We start from the raw sequence: 21,967 nt of genomic DNA, 5'->3' as shown, positions 1-21,967 counted from the left end.
GTTAACCCCAGAAGTGCTGCTAAAGTTTATTGGACCATCTCATTGGTGTAGCTTTTCTTTCATACTTACAGAAAAACGTGATGTGTTTTTTTTGGAAACAATGACAAACACAACGCTACTGTTTGGCTATCAAAAAAGGAGCAAAGTATAAGGTATAACAGTGACTGTTGGAATGTTAATAGTTTTGCAAGTATTGGATCAATTTTGACCTGACGTTGGTGCTAGATGAAAGGTTAGGGGAGGCAACAACCATCCTCTGGGGAACATGAAAGTCTGTACCAAATGTTCATGTCAATCCATCCAATAGTAGTTAAGATATTTCTAGACACAGGTCAGTCTCTAAATGCTTTGCTCAACCGGAGACTGTCTTCAGTCTCCCTGGTTCGTTGCTTAAACTGTGTGGAAACAATCACAGAGTTTAAAAAACCTGGCTCCCCAGAGCCGTGTCCCAGACAACGTCGACCAATAATAGCGCTATCCCCACTTGGCACCCAAGTTCGACCCCATGCATGTAGATGAACAGTTGTGATTGGTCTGTTCAAATCCAGAACATGGAAGTGGCGTAGGTTTGTCAGCGGCCGTTCTGGCCACCGTTCTAGCAATAAACACGACTCTGGACAAGTGCCTCAATTCTTCTCCTCAATGACTCCAATTCTTCTACAACTTTCTTTTCCGACCATGGAATTGTGTTGTGACCATCTCATATGGAACAATTGAATCATCAAAGACCACCTTACAAAGGATTTGACAACCACGGGTGAGAATTACATGTTACACGTAATCCACAGCAATTTCTTTGAATACCTGCCTGCCGTGCGTGAGAGCGGCCCATACTGAACATTATAGGCAGAACCTATTTGGAAAGTTACAGAACTGCAGCCAATGATGCTTATAGATTCTGGGAAAGTTCAAACCTTCCTGGTTTAACAAGGCTGAGAGGCTACAGCCATGCTAGTGGTGCTGTTCCCTAGGCACAGTGGGGCTTCGAACTAAATGCTAACATATGTTGGTTTAGGGAGTGGCAGTCACTTTCAGAAAGGGGGACCAGAGAGTGTTCTCCAATTAACGGGGTATCACACTGTTTAGCCTGCCCCGGGAAAGTTTGTTCCAGGGTGCCGGGAAGGAGACTCCGACTGATTGTCGAACCTCAGAACCAGGAGGAGCATGAGATGGAGAGGCGGGTCGGTGCGGAAAATGATTCTGTTGCAGTACCGCAGTTGACCACGGAGATACATTGGCTTCTGGTGCTGTAGCAGTGGCCCCTGCACACACCCATTGTACACCCACACAAGTGATTTGATTTATTTTGGCTAATTACCTCCACACGGGACTGTTTGGGCGCGTACTAGATCTATAATACAGCCCCGATCCAATTCAAAAGTGAGAGAAATTTTAGAAACTGCACCCTGACCCGGCCCAAACCTGGCCAATCAGGTTAGGGCAGAGAATCAGATGGAGACTGTGGGTATAAGCCTGCCATTGACAGTGTATCTCATGCAGGATTCTCCTCCCCTACTGCTATCTGCTATCTATTTTGCAAGGGCACCGTACCTGCATCCTGTGCTTAGCACCGCCCAGGACGATTGGGGTTGGTTTAAAGAAATACAAACAAGCCAGAGTGTTTTATTCCCCTCATAACAGAATGATAGTGGGTGCTGCCAGACCTGTGTTCAGCCCTCACATAGTGCTGTGGAGATATGTGAGACGAGGCGCGTACACACGTTTTTTCATTAGTGCAATGGTTTGTGCAGAGCCATGCACTGATATAGATCCACACACACACAAGTAGATTACGAATAGCGTGCTCTCCATCACTGCTGTGGCTATATCCAGCTTGTTATCATCCAAGACAAAATGGCTGCTTTTATCAAACCAAACCACAGTGCAGCTCCATTACCCAGAGTGAATCGATCAGGAAAGACACCACAAGAGAGTTAATAAAGAAGGCCAAGCGAGTGAATTAATTCATGCCACTTGTCTTGTTTATTTTTGTTTTAGTCTCACAAAGCCCTTCATAGCATAGCTGTGGTGCATTACAGTAGTTCCAATGCAAGTTACAAAACAAGCAAAGAGAGCTCAAACCTGAAATCTTTTTCAGGTTAAATTCCTTTTGTAAAGGTGCAAGATACAACATCAGGAGCATTTCGATTGCCTCTCAACGGCCCTCAAAATGGCGACGCCTGAGCCAATGGCTTGTAGCTAACGATGCTAACAGCGATAACAGTACAAAGTACGGCAACAGTGGTGCAGAGCTAACGGTGTTTACCTGAGGGCGAACCGGAGGGTGGATGCTAAGCTTCGGTTGGGATGGCGTTATCAGCTTTAACCGCCGTATGAGGGCAGACCAGCGGCCTTGAGCTAACCAGTGGGGCATGCTCACATGCACTAACATGCACTAAAAGGTATGCGTGGTACCGGCCTCCCTCTCAACAAAGCAAGGAGAAGCTCTGATATCAACACACACAGAGGGTGTTCAGGTAGACATTCCTCCTGTATATCGTTTCATAGATGGTTGTCGTTTGATGATATGTTAATGCTCTTCATGTTATATCATGCTCCTTTAAACACAAACTGATTTTTTTCCTGCTCAGAAAATCCTGGGCCAATATCACATGCCAAAAGTGTCACCATGCAAGACACTTTTGCTTTTGAATTTGAGTATTTGAAACGTTTAATAATAACTTAGCAACAATTCAAGTTTCTTCACATGTTTTTTGACATTGACAAACATAAACAATTTGAGTTTTTTTGAATGTGTAAAAATTGATGAAACTTAAAAACAATTTGAGAGAAACCCAACCTAAATCTGTCTTCCTCAGTCCACTGCTCCCTGCTCCTGTCCATTTAGCTGTAATGTTCAATAGAAAATGCCCCCGAGTCACTGGACCGCATGATGGCCTCGTTATGTCTGAGTGACAGCTGGGAGCGGTACAACCCATTGCTTTGGAAATCCAGCGGGCTGTCCGACACCTACAGTATATGAGAGAGAGGGAGACATGTTGCTCTTTAGTATATTATCACACATATTGTCATCTGTCAAATCCTCCAGTTTTGTGGATTTTCATGTCTTGGCTGTTTGCATACCCGTGTTGTAGTACTCGAGATCGGCCTTGGTCTCGACAGCACTTTGGCTATATTAAGAATGCAGTCAAATCAGACATGTTTCTCAAAAAAGAAGACAGACTGTTCACATTGCTATTTGCAAGTGATCCAATCAGATCAACGTGTCCGCACATCAAAAACCTATATGAATGGGTTTCTGTGGTAACAACGTAGGTTTCAATAACTATCTGCACTGGTGACAAGGCTTTCCAATGAGGAAGCATTCACCATCTAAACAATGCATTGTCACATTGCTGTAGTACATTGTAAATTGCGAGAGCAACCAACAGACAGACAAAGCAGAGTGAAAGTGAAAGTGCCAGCAGACATTTTATTCCAGCGTCTGTCCATGGACTGTTTTGTTGCTTGTAGTAACATGGATTCTGCTCAGCACTTCCACACTTTCAGATCGCCGGAAATCCTATTGGAATCGCATTTCAAACCAACTCCAAACATCACATTTCATGTGTTTTTTTTTGGTCCAGACCTTCTAATTGGATATGCCAATAAACGGATTGGAGCTGGCCTTCTGAACAAGGCCGTTTTAAAGGCCTCGTCTCGGTCTCAGACAATGAGGACTGAGGATTTTATTTCAAGACCGGTCAAGTCAACCATATTTGCAGGGATATCACTAAATTGCCTCTGTGTGTGCATGTCTGACTTATTTGTTATCATTAGGCCTTCTGTGATTGGATGTAATAACCACCCTTCACACTCTCTCCAAGGTAAAGGTTTTTTTTCGGTCTTGTTTGCGCACTTGACGATTGTATTAAAACGGAATATGAATGAACGTAATTTTCTTTTACTTGCTTGTGTGTGCCCTCTCTTTCACACAAAGTAAATATGCCGCCATCTCTTCCATTTTCACCGGTGTGGTGGTCCCTCCCTTCATTCGCTATTGAGGGTGAGAAGTGTGCAGCATTTCACGCTCAACTTTTTGACTATTCGTCAGTGTGAGGGCACTTATGTTCTATTTACCCAAAAGGGTTTTGGTGGTCTAACAACAACACTGGCTACATACATTCAATTTTCAATTCTACTACCCTTCACCTTATTCAGAAATGTATACCCATGCTGCTTATTCAGTAAATAAACTAGTGCCATTTGGGATGGTATAAGTGCATGAATCACATAAATGACTGAATGTCACATTTAGGGAACATGAAGTGTTGCTTTTATTAACAAAGCGACAGAGAATTATCACCCGACTCTGCTTCCCCTCTCAGCTCTATCAGGGGCCTTTTAGCCTCTTTTGGCTCATAGTTTTGTTTTTCTGACCCGCAACTCTGCTCTCACCAAACCGCCCAGCAGGCAGGGGTTTACTGTGAAAAAGCTCTAAAAGCCTTCTGTACACTTCCTGCTCAGCACCAAACAGTAGACGGATACAGTTGGACACTAGCTGGTGCTCATAGTGGAGCCCAAAGTGAATATTGGACTTACAGAACAACTTTAAAGGATGCTACTGTTGAGTTTACAGCAAAATCAATTAATGCAGCTTTAATAAAATATGTTTCACATATTTGTGATAACCAACGCTAATAAGCATGAGCAAGTATTTTACCTCTTCAAATTTCTTGGCCTTGTACTGCTCCGCTCCTTTCAGGAAGTTCAGCAGTATGATGTCACACAACACGGTGCCCTAAATGATTATAATAATATTAATGTGAATAATAATCACCTTAGTTCATAAAGCATTCAACAAAGCAAGAGTAGAGATGAAAATGTAAAGATTCAATCCAACAGTATCCCCAAATTTCCGATGTTTGTGCAGCAAAGGTCAACTTGTCATGAGATAATGCTCAAAAACAGAGGTAAAAGGAGAATGTTTGGCTCCATATCAGTACTGAGAAAAAACACAAAAGTATGAAATCAAAGAGTATTTTTCACACTGGTTGTGTCAAGTATAAGTAAAACTCACCACTCCCACTGACGTGAAGGCTGCCACCATGTTGATGAGTGTAGGGATCATGTTGAACTTCCCTGCCTGCAGAGTAATTGTAGTTTATCTGAGCAGGCTTCGGTCCCTTGGGTAGGACTAGCACGTTATCCATGTAGTAGTACAATAAATAACTTCTGTTCATCTCCCAACTCCCCTAAGTTTACCTTCGTGAGTAATGTAATGGCCAATGTTGAGACTCTTCAATTAAAAGACCACAGACCTTATATTGAAAGGTTGATGAATCCTGATAATTGGATTTCATTGATCATAGCTACTTTATCACTTAATATTATGATAGAGACAATGGGCGTTATCTAAATGATCTATAGTGCACGGTCTAAAGTGATGGTGCATGTGTCCAACTCCACCTGTGATAGTTTAACGCAGGGGTGTCAAACTCATCTTCACTCTGGGCCACATCAGCATCACGGTCGCCCTCAAAGGGCCGGTTGTAACCGTAAGACTGTATAACTAACTTCTCCTAACATATTGTTAAATAACTCTCTCTGCATTTGATTATTGTTTATTCAAGTGTAAAAATATTGTACATGCAGTTATATAAATGAAAAATGATATTTAAACACATTTCTGTTATTATAACATAAATCATTTAAATTGAGGGTTAAGAAACCCACATGACTCTATCAAAGATCAAACAATTAAAGAAAATAACAAAGACAAATATCAGCTTTGCCCCAGATGTAAGATAAGGCCCAATATCTATATCCAACATATTCTCACACCAATGCTTCGAATATCGCAGCTTGGTTAGCGCTTCAAAGCTTTAAAACATGATGCTCTACGTACCCCTCTAGCGTCAGCTTCGCATGCGTCAATATATTCTCGTTAAGCGCATAATGTCTTTTCAAAATAAACTTCCATCTTCACATCAAGTTTAGGCAAAAAAACATTGAGAAAGGTTTAGGAAAACAGCATGCTTGACATTTACTTAACTAAGGACTCACATCACTACCAAGTGACGAACGACTCGCGTGACTCACGCGTTGGGAGTGAGACCGGGTTGCTATCTCAATGTCCCATGTCCAATTATTCTGCTGTTCTGTAATGCTAAACAAGGTATTTGTAACAGGCCTACCCAAGAGGTTTAAAAAGATGGAGAAGTGTTGTGCATAAAAATACATTTAATGGAAACTGGTGCCATTAAATGTATTTTTGTACAATATCAGAAGGAATAAGAAACTTCAATGTTGAGGTGTCAAAACAACTACATTCATATCCATATCTCTAAATTCATTGTTCCTAATAGAAAGTAATTATTAATTAATAGTCCTAATAGTTATACGCATGTTGAGACACATTAATATATACTCACATTTCCATTGACCAGAACATCAAACCTAATAGCATAGGCTTTGATCAGAGTGCGGAAGTCCGTCCCATTCTCCATCTTATAATATTTGGCAAACCTGTCCAGACAGACAAATCACACCAGTCTTATATTAAGATAAATCACTTTTAAGCTTATGGATCAGTGTGCATCTGAGACCCATTTCTTTGGTGGCATAAATAAATAGTAAATTATTATGTACATGTCACATTTGAAAGCATTGTAGCACTTTTCAAAGGGTCAAGAGAGAAAATAACCACAAAGGTAAAAACTCTAACAGTCTGATACAAAACAGAAACAAAAAATGAACAAAATCCATAAATGAAGGTGTTGGACTTGAGGGTGATCGTAGCCTCTGTAGCTAAATGGTTCAGTAGTTTCCCACCACAGTCAAAGACAAGTTTTCTCGTTGTCATTAAAAAAGCAAGCACTCCAATTTGGCTTTTTAATGTTGTCACATGTACAGAGACACATTCACACACATTCACAAACCATAGGCACAGCTTATGGGAGCAATTTGGGGTTTAGTGTCTTTCCCAAGGACACATCGACATGGATCGATCCTCTGATTGAAGGACGACCCGCTCTAAAAGTGGGCTGTTTATATCCTGTGCCAGTTTGTAGGATGCTTTCTACTGCTCCTCTGTAAAAGCAGTGTGTTTACTTTTTCATCATATTAAGGATCCAGCACCCAGTCTTCAAGGACCGAATTAAATGATTGCATAGATTTTTTATTTTTCTTGTCAGAACTTGTGATTTATTGATTGCTGTTGGGATGTAAAGAGAGTTTGAAGAAATATAACAAAAGAAGTTGCTAATATACAATACCTACCTGAAATTGTAGCCCGGTGAGACAGCGTTCTTCTGTGACATGGCATCCAGTCGGGTGAATGAGTACGAGGGGTTGCACTGGTCATCTGACTTGTCCAGATCACATATCCAGCCGATCTTTATTCCAATCACTCCCCCCTGACAGAATGTTCAAAATACGAGAGGCACGTGGATCAGTGTGTTTGTGCTCAACCCTGTCTCCTAGGAATTGCAATATACATCCAACTAATTTGCACTGACTGGTATATTTGGAAGAAATGTTGCTCTGTCTGTGTGTCAGTCACAAGTTACATTTTTTGTGTCTCATATGCAGGAAAAGGGTAACATTTTGAATGCACAGAAAACCAGAAAATACCTTGTTTCATGCAAGAGTTAAAAAGGCAGGTTGCACACATAACAACTGTAGAGAAAGTTTTGAATATGATTTGGGCGTGACTGCTGATACTTGACTTCCGTTGGAGTTGAAGTCGGGGTCAGTCGATGTTGATAGTTGGCAGATAAAATCATACAGTGTGTGACAGGGGTAGAAGTAACACATTATGTTTACTCTTGTTACTGTTACAAAGTTTTTTCTGAGTGTACTTGTACTTTTTTTGGATTTAAAACAACTTTTACTTTGACTTTATTCATTTTTATTCATTTATTTTTACTCATTCTGGGTTTTGTGGAAGTGTGAGTGTGTTCATTTGTGCTTTGGAACATAACCGCCATTCAAAAATCAGAAACAATAACGTTTTATTTCTCTGATCCATTGCTTTGTTCTCACTAATGGCACACGTAAACTGCCAGAACGCCAGGGGTTACTGACCAGTGGCTCACTGTGTTGTCTGGTGTATCAACTTACTCGTATATAACTTGAAAAGTGACTTTAGACTTGAGTTACAAGAGACCAAACTGACTTGACACACAAAGTCTCTGATTTGACTCTCTAATGTCCCAAAAATCCCAGAACAGTAACAATAACAAAAAACACTGTTGACACAACTTTTTGAAGGGGAAATACTGTGTCATTGTAATGACCAGAAAACCATCTGCCTTGACTTCTCTTTCAAAGACATGACTCGGACTCCTGACTCTACCTTGTCGGCCAGCTTGGTGAAGTTCTGCTGTGCGTAGCGGACCACGTCTCCCACTCTGAAGATGGGGCAGTAGGTGTTGTTGACCATGTCAAATTTACATTTTGCTATGTAAGAGTTAGTGATGGTAGTCAGGAAGTTCCCTCTGCACACATACAGACATATCATCAAATCAACATGTCAGACTTCAGTGTCGTCGTCATTACCATCATCATATTTAAAATCATAATTGTCATACTTAGTGTAGTTGAAGGTTGGAAAGCGGATGCTGTTCTTAATGAAAATGGTGAAATTCTCTACCTCCATCATTGCCGTACTGAAAGAGAGGGGAAGGGAGGAGCGTAGAAGAAGAGAAAAGACAGATGGACGTGCAAACAGCATTGTGTTTGAATATGTTATCTTCACCAGCCTCACAAAGCCGGCAAACAATCTCTTTGATTATCATCGTGTTAAGACTCGGTTACTACCAATGGACACATTTCTGTCCAACTCCACTGTACTGAGCCGTCTGAACAATGGCTCTCTATCAAAAGCTCTCTATCACATGCACGGTATCGTCTTACGTCTTGATGGTGTCGATCTCAGCAGGACACCATCCTTTTATCTCACACATCTTGACCGTGGCGTTGAACGGAACACATTTCCCTGTCAGGATTCCTGAGCAGGAAAAGAAAAGCTTTCATGCTAACTGCAAAACCAAAAAAATGAATAAATACCAGTTCTAACAGAGGAATTCAACACATATGCATACGTGTAATGATGATAATGATAATTAGAAATTGTTGTCATTAATTATGTTCCAAAGTTTTATCAAATATGATGAGAGAAGAAAAAGAAACAGAAAGAAGTTCTCACCATAACTTCCTGGCTTGTTATGCTTGTCGCAGTTACTGTCCTGCGTACAAATATACTTCTTCTCACTCTGGATATACACACACACACACACACACATATTAGAGCTGAATCAATAATTATTTTGCATTAACAATGGATGAATGGATGAAATGACGTGCGTAATGTGTGAGCCATCACTCGTAACTGCCGTTCGATTTTAGCGTCTTTAAGCTCATGGCTTTGGTTTTATGGCCACAGCTTGAATGGTTTGGTTCAATGTCAGAGTCCTCATTGGTGTCATTTCCAGCAGCAGGCAGCTGTCTTCAGCGAGCTCTACTAAACCGACTCACTTCACTACCTGCCCAGCACCAAACAGCAGACAGACACAGGTAGAGACTAGCTGGTGAACATAGTGGAGCATTTAGCTGCTGAGGAGACAGAACTACATAAAGAAAACATCTCACATTAAATGCCAATGTTGCTCAGCAAGAGAGGAGAGGTTATATGATATTGTGGGATCTCAGTACAGTCTTGCTCTATGCGCCTTAATGTGCTTCTACCAGACTACTAGAGACGGGTCTGTTGGGACTGGGTGAGCAGTACAACTACAATTCACTGGTGAAGGAAGGAGCTTTCTTGGTGACACCAAGGTCCTGATGTTGTCTACAGTACCATCCTTTTCCAGTCATCCAGTTTAGCTCTGAATGGTTCTTTTTTGTTGGACCTTAGATTATGGTGCTGGTGATGACATCATATCCAGTAACATAGTAGTTTAGTATCGGTGAGTGTTGTGTCCATATTACATGTTTTTGAAATAGATATGATATGAATTATTGCAAGTGAATAATGTATTTTTGATTAAATCAGTGTGTTAACAGTAATAGCAGTGGTAGCAACAGTTAGCAACAGTGATTGCAGTTAGACGGAACGCAATGCAAAATTATGAGGGGGCATGAATGTGTACAATGTCCATGGAAACATGCAAAACTGAGAATTAGCTTCCTTATCTTTTTTCGGAATGCACCTTAATGCCCATGTACACTAGTTGTAATGTGGTAGAGGTATTAATAATTGTGATGTAGTAATAATTGTATTAGTATTGCAGTAACAGTAGTGACAGTAACTGACCTCAGGACAGTATCCTTGGACTTGGTTCTCTGTAGTTATAATTTTGGTGATGATGCAGAAGACTGAAGCTCCCTGTGGAAAACACATATAGCACATAACCATGAATGTATACTACTGTCAATCACCTGTCCATCCATCCCCCATTTATCCGTCCGTCCATCCATCTATCCGTCCATCCGTCCATCTATCCGTCCATCCGTCCATCTATCCATCCATCCGGCCGTCCGTCCGTCCGTCCGTCCGTCCGTCCGTCCGTCCGTCCGTCCGTCCGTCCCCCCGTCCGTCCGTCCGTCCGTCCGTCCGTCCATCCATCCATCCATCCATCCATCCATCCATCCATCCATCCATCCCCATCCAGCCCCCCATCCATCCATCCGTCCATCCAAATATCCATCTTTCCGTCTATCCATCCCCCCATCCATCCATACCTGTGTAGGAGTGACGTAGTCTGCAACATCCATGACCGTGTCATTGTAGATTCCAAAACCTTTGACCTTGGTCATCACTGAGGATTCAATAGCAGTGTCTCTCACCTGGTAGGCCTTTTCATTGACAAACACCCACCTGAAGCACGCACACACACACACACACACACACACACACACAAAATGTGACATTAAGCTAAAACTGAAACGTTATGCCAGTGCAGTAAAGGGCAAGATGGCTCCTGAAAGTGTGTGATTTCCTCATCAGGTGTACACATAGGCCCTGTGCGGACACCCGCATTCTGTAGTGGACTTGTTACTTGTCCACTACCTACGAGGGGTATGCTACAAGGAGTACGCTACAAGGGGTACGCTACAAGGGGTACGCTACAATAGATACGCTACAATAGATACGCTACAATAGATACGCCACAATAGATACGCTACAATAGATACACTACAATAGATACACTACAAGAGATACGCTACAATAGATACACTACAAGAGATACGCTACAAGAGATACGCTACAAGAGATACGCTACAATAGATACACTACAAGAGATACGCTACAAGAGATACGCTACAATAGATACACTACAAGAGATACGCTACAATAGATACACTACAAGAGATACGCTACAAGAGATACGCTACAAGAGATACGCTACAAGAGATACGCTACAAGAGATACACTACAAGAGATACGCTACAATAGATACACTACAAGAGATACGCTACAATAGATACACTACAAGAGATACGCTACAATAGATACACTACAAGAGATATACTACAATAGATACACTACAAGAGATACGCTACAATAGATACACTACAAGAGATACACTACAATAGATACACTACAAGAGATACGCTACAAGAGATACGCTACAAGAGATACGCTACAAGAGATACGCTACAAGAGATACGCTACAAGAGATACGCTACAATAGATACGCTACAAGAGATACGCTACAATAGATACACTACAAGAGATACGCTACAAGAGATACGCTACAAGAGATACGCTACAAGAGATACACTACAAGAGATAGCAATGTGTGGAACGCGTCCTCAGGGAAAACAATATAATCAGAACTACGGTGTGTACATGTTGTATGAATGTTAGATAGTCCTGGTGGGCAGGTGGCACCTTGCATGGTAGCCCCCCTCATCAGTGTATGAATAAATGAGGACAAGTAGTGTTAAAGAGCTTTGAGTGGTCAGAAGACTAGAAGAGCGCAATAGTACAGTCCATTTACCATTTCAGTACCAAGTCGCTCTTTCCAACATCAGGAACTTTCACAACTACATGCTAAACATGTTAGAGGAGACGCATGGCAAGACGACGTGCGGTCTTACTAAATCTCCTGGGCAACGGCTATTTTACATTCTACCAGAACAATGCCATGGCTACACTTTAGAAGCATTCGTCCCGAAAGTCAATGTGTCAGCATGCAGACGCACATTCAGACAGTACTGTACTGTCAAAGGACGGATAAAACCGTCACACACTACAGTATGTGGCGGCTTTGAGAGCCTCAGCTATGCCATGTGATTGTCAACAACTGGTAAGTGAGATGATATGAGATATGCTAATTGCTAATAGTTAACTCGGTGCTGTATAGGAGTTACTACTGGGAGAAGATCTCAAAGTGAACAAGCCCTGACCGTTGCATGCCAAGTTTAAACTGCGGTTAAGAATGCCACGTTATTTTTTACAGACTGCCCACTCACAGAACCTAAAGGGAAACTAGGAAACTACTAGTCACTTAATTTGTTACCACAAGGCTTTCAAAGATACAATTGTTGTTAAAAAATTGCAATGTAAAACTGAAAGCACACTGAGAGCAGATTTGTCTGTGGCAGGCTTTATACACCTTTACATATATCTGTATATTGATTTTCGTTAAATTAATCCTAATTTGATCATTTTAATGATTAATACTCACCCGATGAAGTAAGTGATGATGAGGAGTTGGACGACACGGTTGATGATGCCGATGGTCCAGCTCTTAACTACCACTGACTTTGTGGTTTCATAGGTGAAGAAGTCTTTTATACAACACCACATCTTAGCTGTATGTGTGTGAGTGAAAACAAAGAAAGCTTGTGTTTGTGTATTTTCTGTATGCGGTAGGAATATAAAGAAAATTACAGAAATATGAAGAAAATGACACTGCGTATGGATTATTGATATAAAGGCTGAAACTGAACTCCAAATGAAGCAGCTGTTGGTGTGTGTGCTACAGCAAATACAGATGTCGGTCTACAACTGTAACTGAAGTCTTCATTCTTATTTTGTGTTCGGAAAAAAAAAGAAATGGATGTTTTAGGTCCAACGCTGAGAGCTGTATCCAGATATCCAAGAGCTGTATCTCTTCTTCATGGAAACCGGTCTTCAGGTAATGCTCTCTTCCTGTGACTTCATGTATGATGTTGACTAACTGGTCAACAAGTAAACAGCTTTCTCTCTCTTTTCTCTGTGTCTCTATCTTCACCCACTCTGCCCGTCTCTTTCTGCCTCCTCTCTCTCTCTCTCTCTCTTGTTTATCTCTGACTCTCTGCCCCCCCCCCCCCCCCGATTCGCTAAACCACTCCTCAAAGTCTCCCTCCCTCCTTCTGATCAGCGCATCGTGGATGTTCATGGTCAAGATTTTGTGCACAGCATTCTGAGGTTCTAGATTAAAGGAAGGACATAAACTGTGTGATCAGTCTCAAATCTGCTTTCAGAGGTATTAAAAGGACATTTCTTTGCGATATGGTTAGGCTGGCAATGAGAGGTCTTCGAAAGTTATTTTTCAAATCCAATCCAAAAGGGACCCAAGGACACAGATCCCCTACCCCAGGGGTATTCAATTAAATTTCCAAAAGGTCCAGATTCAGAAAATCTCCTCGTGCAAAGGTCCGGAACATTACAATAATATCTAACTTGCACTATTTAGTACCATATATATATATATATATATTCAAGAAGTCTAGTAGTAGTACCATCTCTGTGTAGTCAACCACTGTCAAATCAAATAAAGAAAGTACACATCAATTATATTTTAACAATTATTCTTCTCAGTTTTCAAATTGAACTGGATGGATTATAAATAATACATAGAAATACATAAATAAATGTTCTTCTCACTTCTCAAAATAAGGGCTGGATTAAAGAATAAATTAAATGACAGAAAGCTTTTGAAAAATATGCATCTTAAAATAAAATAATTCATTTTAGAAAAATGAATTTCACTGATTTGCCCTGCAGCTTTAAATTCTGTTAATTCAGGTGTGAAGTGGTGTCAATCAAAAAAGCCACGATATTATATTTTCTCATCTTCTAATGAGAAATTAGTGAGCATGGACTATATCTGTGGTGATTAAACCACTTGTTTCAGCTCTATTCTCTCTATTTACATCATTGTTGGAGAGAGAATTCATGTGTCAGGATTCAAATCATATTGGGCTCTGAGGTTTATTTTCTGTGTCTTCATTTCAGATGTGAATGGGTACGTTGGCTCCAAATGAGACATATAGTTTTTTTAATTGCCCGTTGGAAGATTTTACCTAAACGAATCTGTCCATTCTTGGTTAAATGACCTCTTTTCTCTTTTTGGACATCGTCTTGTGAAATTATTTCCTTGGCTACCTTAATTGTTCGCCTACACTTCCATCTCTTTCCTCGTCTCTCCCCATGACACACATGGTGTGTGTACATATCACTCGAGTCAGGAAACTTGTCAGAATACTCATATTTGATTGGCTGAGCTGCATCACGCGATGTGATTTACAACGCATTGGTCGGTGTCGGTGTGTGTGGCCGCTGAACAAGTCCCGTAAATGCTGGGCCAGTTAAAATAGTGACCCCTGCCCTACCCTGACCCTAATGGACCTAATATCATTATCATATGAAATATTTATGTGATTCAGAGTGCATTTTATTCCTCATGTTAAAGGTTGAGCACAGTCATCTTGTATAAAAGGCTGCTATCAGCCTCATCCATCAGTCTCTACATCTGACTACACACCACAAACCATATCCAGGAGATAACATTACACACTAACTCAATCACAGCTCTTCACACACACACACCTTAGATTAGATTATACAGTAAGTGATCTGTCTGGATGGAAGGATAAGGGAGGCAGGGAAATACTGAGGAAGTCGGCTGCAACTGCTCAAAAAGATTTGTATTGATTTTGATATTCATGACCAGAGAGAGAGAGAGAGAGAGAGAGAGAGGTTGCTCTTGTCCTCTGCTTTCCTGTCACCCATCATCATCCTCATCATCATTGGGTTAACTTCCATCATCATCCTCATCATCATTGGGTTAGCTTCCATCATCATTGGGTTAACTTCCATCCTCATCATCATTGGGTGAACTTCCATCATCAACACCATCATTTTCATTGTAAGGATCACATCCATTGAGGCATTAGCCACAAAGATCATACCAGTGCACTATTATCTGGACCCTGCGACCACTTTGTGGAAGCTCGTGGGAAACCGAATAAAGACTAAAGAAGAGTAAATGTCTTCCTGCCACTGACAGAAGGGTTGAAGTGGTGAAGAGTTCAGCCATCATTGTTCATCCAGCTGTCTCCATGGATAAAAAAATAGATAATTATTTTTACAAAAAAAAGCTTTTTTCCTCACAGTGGCGGAAACGGGCTTCCATATATGAACATGGTTCATCGAGAGTTAAAATATATTATTGTCAAAGCTACATTAACAGCAATCTTGTAAAGTGTTTAGCTGCAACAGTGGACTGATTTTTTTTTTTGCTGCAGGAATAGGCTTCCATAGCATTTGGCTCCATAGTAATGCACTTTAGTAGCTCACTGCCGACCTGCAATACACGGAAAGGAACGGTAGGCGGCAGCAAAGAGGCTCAGCAGTGTCGAGTCTACCGCAGAGACAGAAGAAGAACACTGTTTTGGCTGCAGACCGAATGAAAAGAAAACACACTGAGCAGATAGAAGCGTCTGGACTGGAGAGCTTTTCTTCTTTGAAGAATTGAAGAACGAAACGAGGTGAGTTCAATAGACTGAGAGCTGAGCGTGAAGTTGTGCTCGCTGAAACACGTTTACGCATTGTTAGAACGTTACAGCGTATGCTTTAATGATTAGCCATAGACTGTATATAAGAGGCTATAATGAGGCATTGGTTCCTTCAGCGTTCAGTGTCGATTACTCAACGTTAGACTCTTCTGGTGTAAATCCGTAAAGCCGTGTGGAAGGTAAAAGAGTAACGTTGTTGATAGGTGGATGTAAAGTTGTAATATCTGGTTAATGCTGTCGTAACTCTCCACATCCTTCCAACTCCCTGTAAGCTTCTGTGGCGGTAGAAAGGAGTGGCAGTAGAGGCTATCGGGTCACAATGCAGTAGATCACAATCTCATTGGAATAGTTTGTATTAGTGTGAAGTGCCGAAGTTAAGAGGAAATCGCCAAGAGTCGTTAACATTATGATGAATTTTCACACCGGCATATATTACGGAGAAGCATGTCAACATATATCAGATTGTTACGTTTAATTTGATGTAATATAACATTTATAATCATTTACTTATACGAGCAGCTGTAAAATATAATATTATTGATATGATAATTGCCGTCAGAGTTGTTTTATTTTGAAAGTTAAAACCGGATGTAAGCCTAGTAAAGCCTTTGCCCAGACATGTTCAACTTTACATAAGAGATTAATGTGAATGTTTTGAAGCAGACAGTGGCAAATGCTAACATGTTATCACTTAAGTATAGCTTGATCGTGAGTTATTATTGAAGGTACAGTGTGTAGGATTTGGCAGCATGTGGCGATGTGGTTGCAGATTGCAATCAACTGAATGCCCCTTGGCTCGCTCCTCCCTTTCCCTTTCCTCAGAGGCAATTCTTACCACAATTACACCACTTTAGGAGCAACGGGAGTCAACTGGCAGCTGGCGGCCCCAAGGTTTATACTGTGCCGCTCAGGTTAGCACAGTCAGAGACAGTTCTGAATAGAGACACCCCACCAAGAGTCAGGTTCCTGTATCTGTGTCATGTTGGTTTTGCCACTGCCCCGCCCCTTTTCTGAGTGTGTTGAATCCAAATACGAGAAATGAACATGAACACAGATTATGACCGATTCTATCGCTCCATAGTCGTAAACAAGTAAATATTGGACCAATTTTTCACATGCCAGACAGACAAATCAGGAGAAATAACTCTGTTGAAGACCCTTCTCTGTCTCAGCTACACACTCTTGAGAGATCCGTCAACTAACGTTCACGATCACACGAACTAACTCATTTTTGTAACGCTAAATATTTAAAACAGCATTTTAGTAATAGAGTATCTTTGTCTTTGGCGCAGTTTGAAAAGCGTGTAGAGAGCTATGGTGGAATTCAGGTGACGCTCTCCCTAGAGCCAGGGCTGAGTTTGTTCATTCTGTCTGCTGGAGAAATATTTGATTCATTTATTTTATAAATATTAATTGTAGTTTGTGTCGTGGACTATTTTACCCCAAAAAGGAAAATCCTGACGGAGATGGGTTTGCCTTTCCAAGGGAATACATCTCAAATGAAACCATATTTAAATAGAGTGGGTTCTTCTCCAACGTCTGCCTGTATCTGAGGGGAGATGTGAATCACTCACAAGGGCCTGCTCTCCTCCCAACACATTGTCGTGGGGCTCCTCTCGCTGTGTTTAGGACAAAATTCACCAAACTATATAAACAGCAAAGAAGAAGAGTAAAGTGTATGCCTTTTTGTGTGTTCTAGATCAGTCACCATGACAACCAAGCGTGGACTGATAACGGATTCATTCAAGGTGGTGAAGAAAGCAAGGAATGGGGTGAAACGAGAGAAGAGGCCCACTCCTCCGCCGCCGCAGAAAGGTGAAGAGCAGCAGTGTGTACTGAGCTCATGTTTGGGTGAGCTATGTTCTGTGTGGTAGCTAATGTCTCCTTAGTGAAACAGACATGAACTGTAGATCTCAATCCCTATCTAAACAAGACTAAACTATATTTTACACATTTTCACAACTTCATATTTTGATTTGTGTTACCTTAAGTTAGGGCTGGGCGATATGGCCTAAAAAAAAAATCTCCGATTTTTTTACAAAAAATCCGATTCACGATTTAAATCGATTTTTTTCCCCCAAAATTTTTTGCAGATGACAGAAGCTGTTGAAAACAATTTTTTCTTTTATTTTGTGATGATTTTCCCAAGTAGGTTGATAAAAATAAAGTGCAAACAAAACCTGAACATTGTAGAAAGGTGCCTGTAGTATACAAAAAGTATTTGGTCACTCTTTTGTTTGCCTGAATCATTTAAATATAAAATTAAATTAAACATAACATTAAATGGCATTAAATAGTAGCCTTCCATTGTAAACAACTGTGCAAATGTAACTTTTTACAGTAAGCTTTTCTAACTGAATACACTGATACAAACACAGCATGAAATAAAATGTATATGACCCTTTAACATTCACATTTTCAAAAGTGCAACATCTGATCTAACATCAACATAACATATTTTGCACAGTAAATAAGTGCATGTAAACAAAATCAAGTGCATTCACAACATAACCAACAGTATTAAACAGTAGTGCATGTTTTTTCTAAATATTTTTTGCCAGGAAGACAAGCCTGTCTACTACCTCTGGCTTCAGGCATGCACGGTGGCATGTAACAATGCCCCCCCCACACACTGAAAAGCCTCTCAGAGGGGGCACTTGTAGCTGGCACAGAGAGGTATTTCTTTGCTAAAGTACTTAGCCTTGGAAAGTTAAGTTGGTGACGCTTCCACCAGTCAAGTGGATCGGTGTCTGGGTCAACCTGCTGGACCACAGGTCAGTTGTTGCGGAGTAGAATGACATCCCCTCCAGCTCCGCAGAGATCCTTTGGCGTGTACTATTGTACAGCCGAGGCAAGGCAACGTCAGAAAAATGTTTACGGCTTGGTAGCACGTACCTGGGGTCCAAAGCTTTGAGACGGTGAATAAACCCCGGCTTTTCCACGGTGTATATGGGCACCATATCTTTTGCGATATACATCGCGACTGCATCCGTGATGGCTTTCCACCGGGCACTCTTCTTCTCATGCGGAGTACAGTTGGTGAAGCAGTGAAGCTGCTGGCCGCCATTGTTTTAGTTTGTAAACAATGCGCGCGCACTCTACTACGGGAAAAAGGGGTGGGGGCGATTTTCTCGATTTTCAATAAAACACATCGCCTTAAAGCACACATTCGAATTAATCGATTAAATCGATTTATCGCCCAGCCCTACCTTAAGTTCTAGGTAGCTTTTAAAATGTCTCTCCTTCCTGACACACGCCTTCTGTATGTCCTCTGTAAAGATCACAATTTCACAGTATCTGAAAATATAATGTCTCTGATGTAAGTCTGTGGGGAAAAGTACCTTTGGGCTCCGTGGCATCACGTGATGGATTGTAATTATAATCCCACCGTTTGGCCACTATGTAAATTAGCTCCAAATCCTGGCGCTCCTCCTAGGGGCTTGCTCTATTAGAAATAAAGCAGTGTTTACTTAATCTGGTGTTCAATGAAAATGATGGGTCATTGGAGTTTTTGGAGTTTTCTTTAAATAAAAAAAAATGGTTTTAAACATCAAAAAGATAATTCAATATTTATTTTCAAATTTTATATTTCAGTTGAATGTTACCAATGTTAGAGCAGTGTTGTGATACAGTAGCATTGACTAGAATTCTCTCTGGATCTTTTCATTGGAGCAGAGCCTGAAACTGAAACGGTCCGAGAGGAGGAGCTGCAGAGACTCACACACTTCGATCTGAACTGGAGATTTGGGCCGTGCACAGGTTGGTGACATACCCTATATTACATATACATATACATATATATGTATATGTGTATACATATATGTATATATATATATATATTATTTTAACATATAGATAGTGCAGTTGATTCACCAAAGTTTCATATGGATAGGAAGAGGAGCAGTTTTACTGTAACAATGCTGCATTCTAAATAGAATAAAGACGTGAAGAGTAGATCCTCATGATTCACAAAATGATTTAAAAGAAGAGATATATAATTGTTTGACATTTCTTGCAGCTCAGAGTTAAATGAGATATATCAGATATTTGTTTATTCAGTGAAGGACCAGGATCTGGACGCAATATATCAATATTTATACTAACAATTATTACGTGTAACATGAATGGTGCCGCTCGTAGTGACGAACCCACAGAGAGGGACCACGAACTCTGCACTTCCCCTCAATCCACTGTTAGCTCTTTGCTTAGGCTCTACTCTTTGGTTCAGTCTTACTGCTGCGCTTTAGACTGTACAGTGTTCACAGACTTTATGTCCATGTTTTACTACAGTCTCTCCTCCACCGTCATCTCAATGCACAAAGCTGTATTGATGCTGTCTTTGTGCATTATTATCGGGAACAGTAAAGATGTAGTCGTGCAAAAACAGCTTTCAACCACACGAAAGGTTCATCGTAGCATCTCTATCTCTCTCTCCAGGTATCAGCAGGCTGCAGAGATGGGAGAGAGCAAAGCTTCATGGTCTGAGCCCACCTGAGGAGATCAGAGACCTGCTGCTGCAAACACACACTGACCCCGAGTACAACCTGAGGTAACACACACATCCCCATCGGTGGTATCCCCAGAGTATTTGAAATACCACACAATGCTTACTTTGTATTAACGCCTATACTCACTATCTCTAGCAATATGGGTAGTCTGTGTTATCTGTTCTCTAATGGCAGATATATACTCAAATACTACTTTATGTAGATGGAGGTGGTTTGAATAAAAAAGATCATAACTAGAAATAATGAGTATATGTCTCTAGCCTTGCTCTGGTATTAAGTGTGATCAATAATAGTGGCAATCCCATAAAGTCGGCCTTTCTTTGTTGGTAATGATTGTGTTCTTTCTCTTTCAGTCTGTGGAGTGAATATCCTTTGTGAAGAAGAAAGAGAAAATAATGCAAATTCCAACAAAAGTCAAGTTAATTATGAATCACCCCAAATCACAAATGTGTCTCTCAGAGGGATTTACTTTTTATTGTACGAGGTTGTCTTCTCCATGCAAAGTTTTTATTCACATTTTTGATTAAAAAAAGAATTCTACAAAAAATACTGGCTTCTTCTATCTTGTGATGTATAATGGAGTGAGGGATTACCTCGCTGTGAAATGGTGAAAGAGACATGAATGACAAAGTGTTACACACTCAGATCATTTCCTACCCTCTGGGATCTCCCATGGGATCTACACACTGACATACATTTGCCTCAGTCTTTTTATAACTGTCCTAGCTTATTAACACAGTCTCTCTCAACTCCAGGGGATACATGAGGGTAGGGAATGAGTGAGTGCATGTGTTCTACAATGCTACCAAGAGATGGACACATTGGAAGAGTTCAGCATTCATGAAAAGTTATTCTACGTTAGAGGTTAAAGTGATAGAATACAGAAGGGGGGTATGGTTATTGGAACATGAAATGATAATTCACATACATGGCCCGACTTCTTGCAATATAAAGGTCTCTCTTCATGGAGCTAGTGTTTATCCATTGAGAATGCAGTTGAAAAACAGAATGTACTCTTCAAGTTTAACGGGAAACCTTTTTTTTGTATAATGGGTTTTCTGAAAATGTACAAAAATGCACGTTTAAATATTCAAATTATCTTATCAAATATGTGCTGTGAATGATATATTAACAAACCCCTCTGTAAAAGCCTTCAGAGTATAGATAGGAATAAAACTGGAAGGTTTGGTGGGTCTAAAATAGTCTAAAAAGACTCATTTTGAGAAAAGGTTGTAAAATTACATACATTTTGAAGAAACAGGTGAATAGGATAAACAATTACCAAATTAGATATCACCATGTAACTTCACCAGTTATTTACTTACATTAAGACAATTCTTTTTTGTATTACAGTTTTTCTGAGATGTTATGTTTAAATCTGCAAATGAGACATTATCTAATGGTAATGTACAGAAGCAAATAAACTAAGTAATAAAATAAACACCTGGATGTGTATTTTGGAAGTTTTCTTGCTTATTGTTATGAAAGAAAAACAGACCAAAATCTCAAAATTAACCAGTGTATGAAAAACGTGTCAGACGCTGTGTTTTATTAATGTCATCTTTAAAAATACTCATTTTGGAGGTTGGGCAGTGTTCTGCAGTGTCGCCAAACACGCAAAGCTGATTGGTTCGCATGTCGATCATTTGCGCGACCGCAGACGCACCGCCCGCTGATTGATCGAGAGCTGGGTGCCTGAGATCAGAGGCGGGCGCTTCTGCTGT

At 40.6% G+C, this 21,967-nt stretch overlaps 2 protein-coding genes across 3 annotated transcripts; one reads left to right on the top strand and one right to left on the bottom strand.

The window, feature by feature from the left end:
* Window positions 1-2,844: 2,844 nt before the first annotated feature.
* Window positions 2,845-12,760, bottom strand: p2rx3b (purinergic receptor P2X, ligand-gated ion channel, 3b; the record flags this gene model as incomplete). Its single annotated transcript, XM_079279176.1, has 12 exons — window positions 2,845-2,970; window positions 4,664-4,741; window positions 5,021-5,086; window positions 6,375-6,468; window positions 7,222-7,358; window positions 8,300-8,441; window positions 8,535-8,612; window positions 8,860-8,953; window positions 9,152-9,218; window positions 10,259-10,330; window positions 10,687-10,822; window positions 12,639-12,760. The coding sequence occupies 12 exons, from the start codon at window positions 12,758-12,760 to the stop codon at window positions 2,845-2,847; spliced, it is 1,212 nt and encodes a 403-aa protein (XP_079135302.1).
* A 2,838-nt stretch (window positions 12,761-15,598) lies between these two features.
* On the top strand, window positions 15,599-20,780 carry pold4 (DNA polymerase delta 4, accessory subunit). 2 transcript variants are annotated; one of them, XM_079279115.1, is made up of 5 exons: window positions 15,599-15,708; window positions 17,435-17,550; window positions 19,411-19,494; window positions 20,173-20,284; window positions 20,597-20,780. In XM_079279115.1, exons 2-5 carry the CDS (start codon window positions 17,445-17,447, stop codon window positions 20,619-20,621), a joined length of 327 nt encoding a protein of 108 aa, XP_079135241.1. In that variant the 5' UTR covers window positions 15,599-15,708; window positions 17,435-17,444; the 3' UTR covers window positions 20,622-20,780. The 2 variants fall into 2 exon arrangements, with proteins under 2 accessions (XP_079135241.1, XP_079135240.1); XM_079279114.1 differs by having other exon boundaries at window positions 17,435-17,586.
* Window positions 20,781-21,967: the final 1,187 nt, after the last annotated feature.

This window comes from Melanostigma gelatinosum (assembly GCF_949748355.1).
Source record: "Melanostigma gelatinosum genome assembly, chromosome: 11".
NCBI classification, from domain to species: domain Eukaryota; kingdom Metazoa; phylum Chordata; class Actinopteri; order Perciformes; family Zoarcidae; genus Melanostigma; species Melanostigma gelatinosum.
Note: the sequence above shows the minus strand (reverse complement) of the source record. Positions and strands in the feature narration are given on the sequence as shown.

Bases quoted from the DNA above. Each gene is read 5' to 3' on its own strand.
- pold4 (XM_079279114.1), top strand. From the start codon at position 17,445: ATGACAACCAAGCGTGGACTGATAACGGATTCATTCAAGGTGGTGAAG. The intron at 17,587-19,410 runs GTGAGCTATGTT...TCATTGGAGCAG, and splicing joins TGTACTGAGCTCATGTTTGG to AGCCTGAAACTGAAACGGTC. The intron at 20,285-20,596 runs GTAACACACACA...TTTCTCTTTCAG, and splicing joins GACCCCGAGTACAACCTGAG to TCTGTGGAGTGAATATCCTT.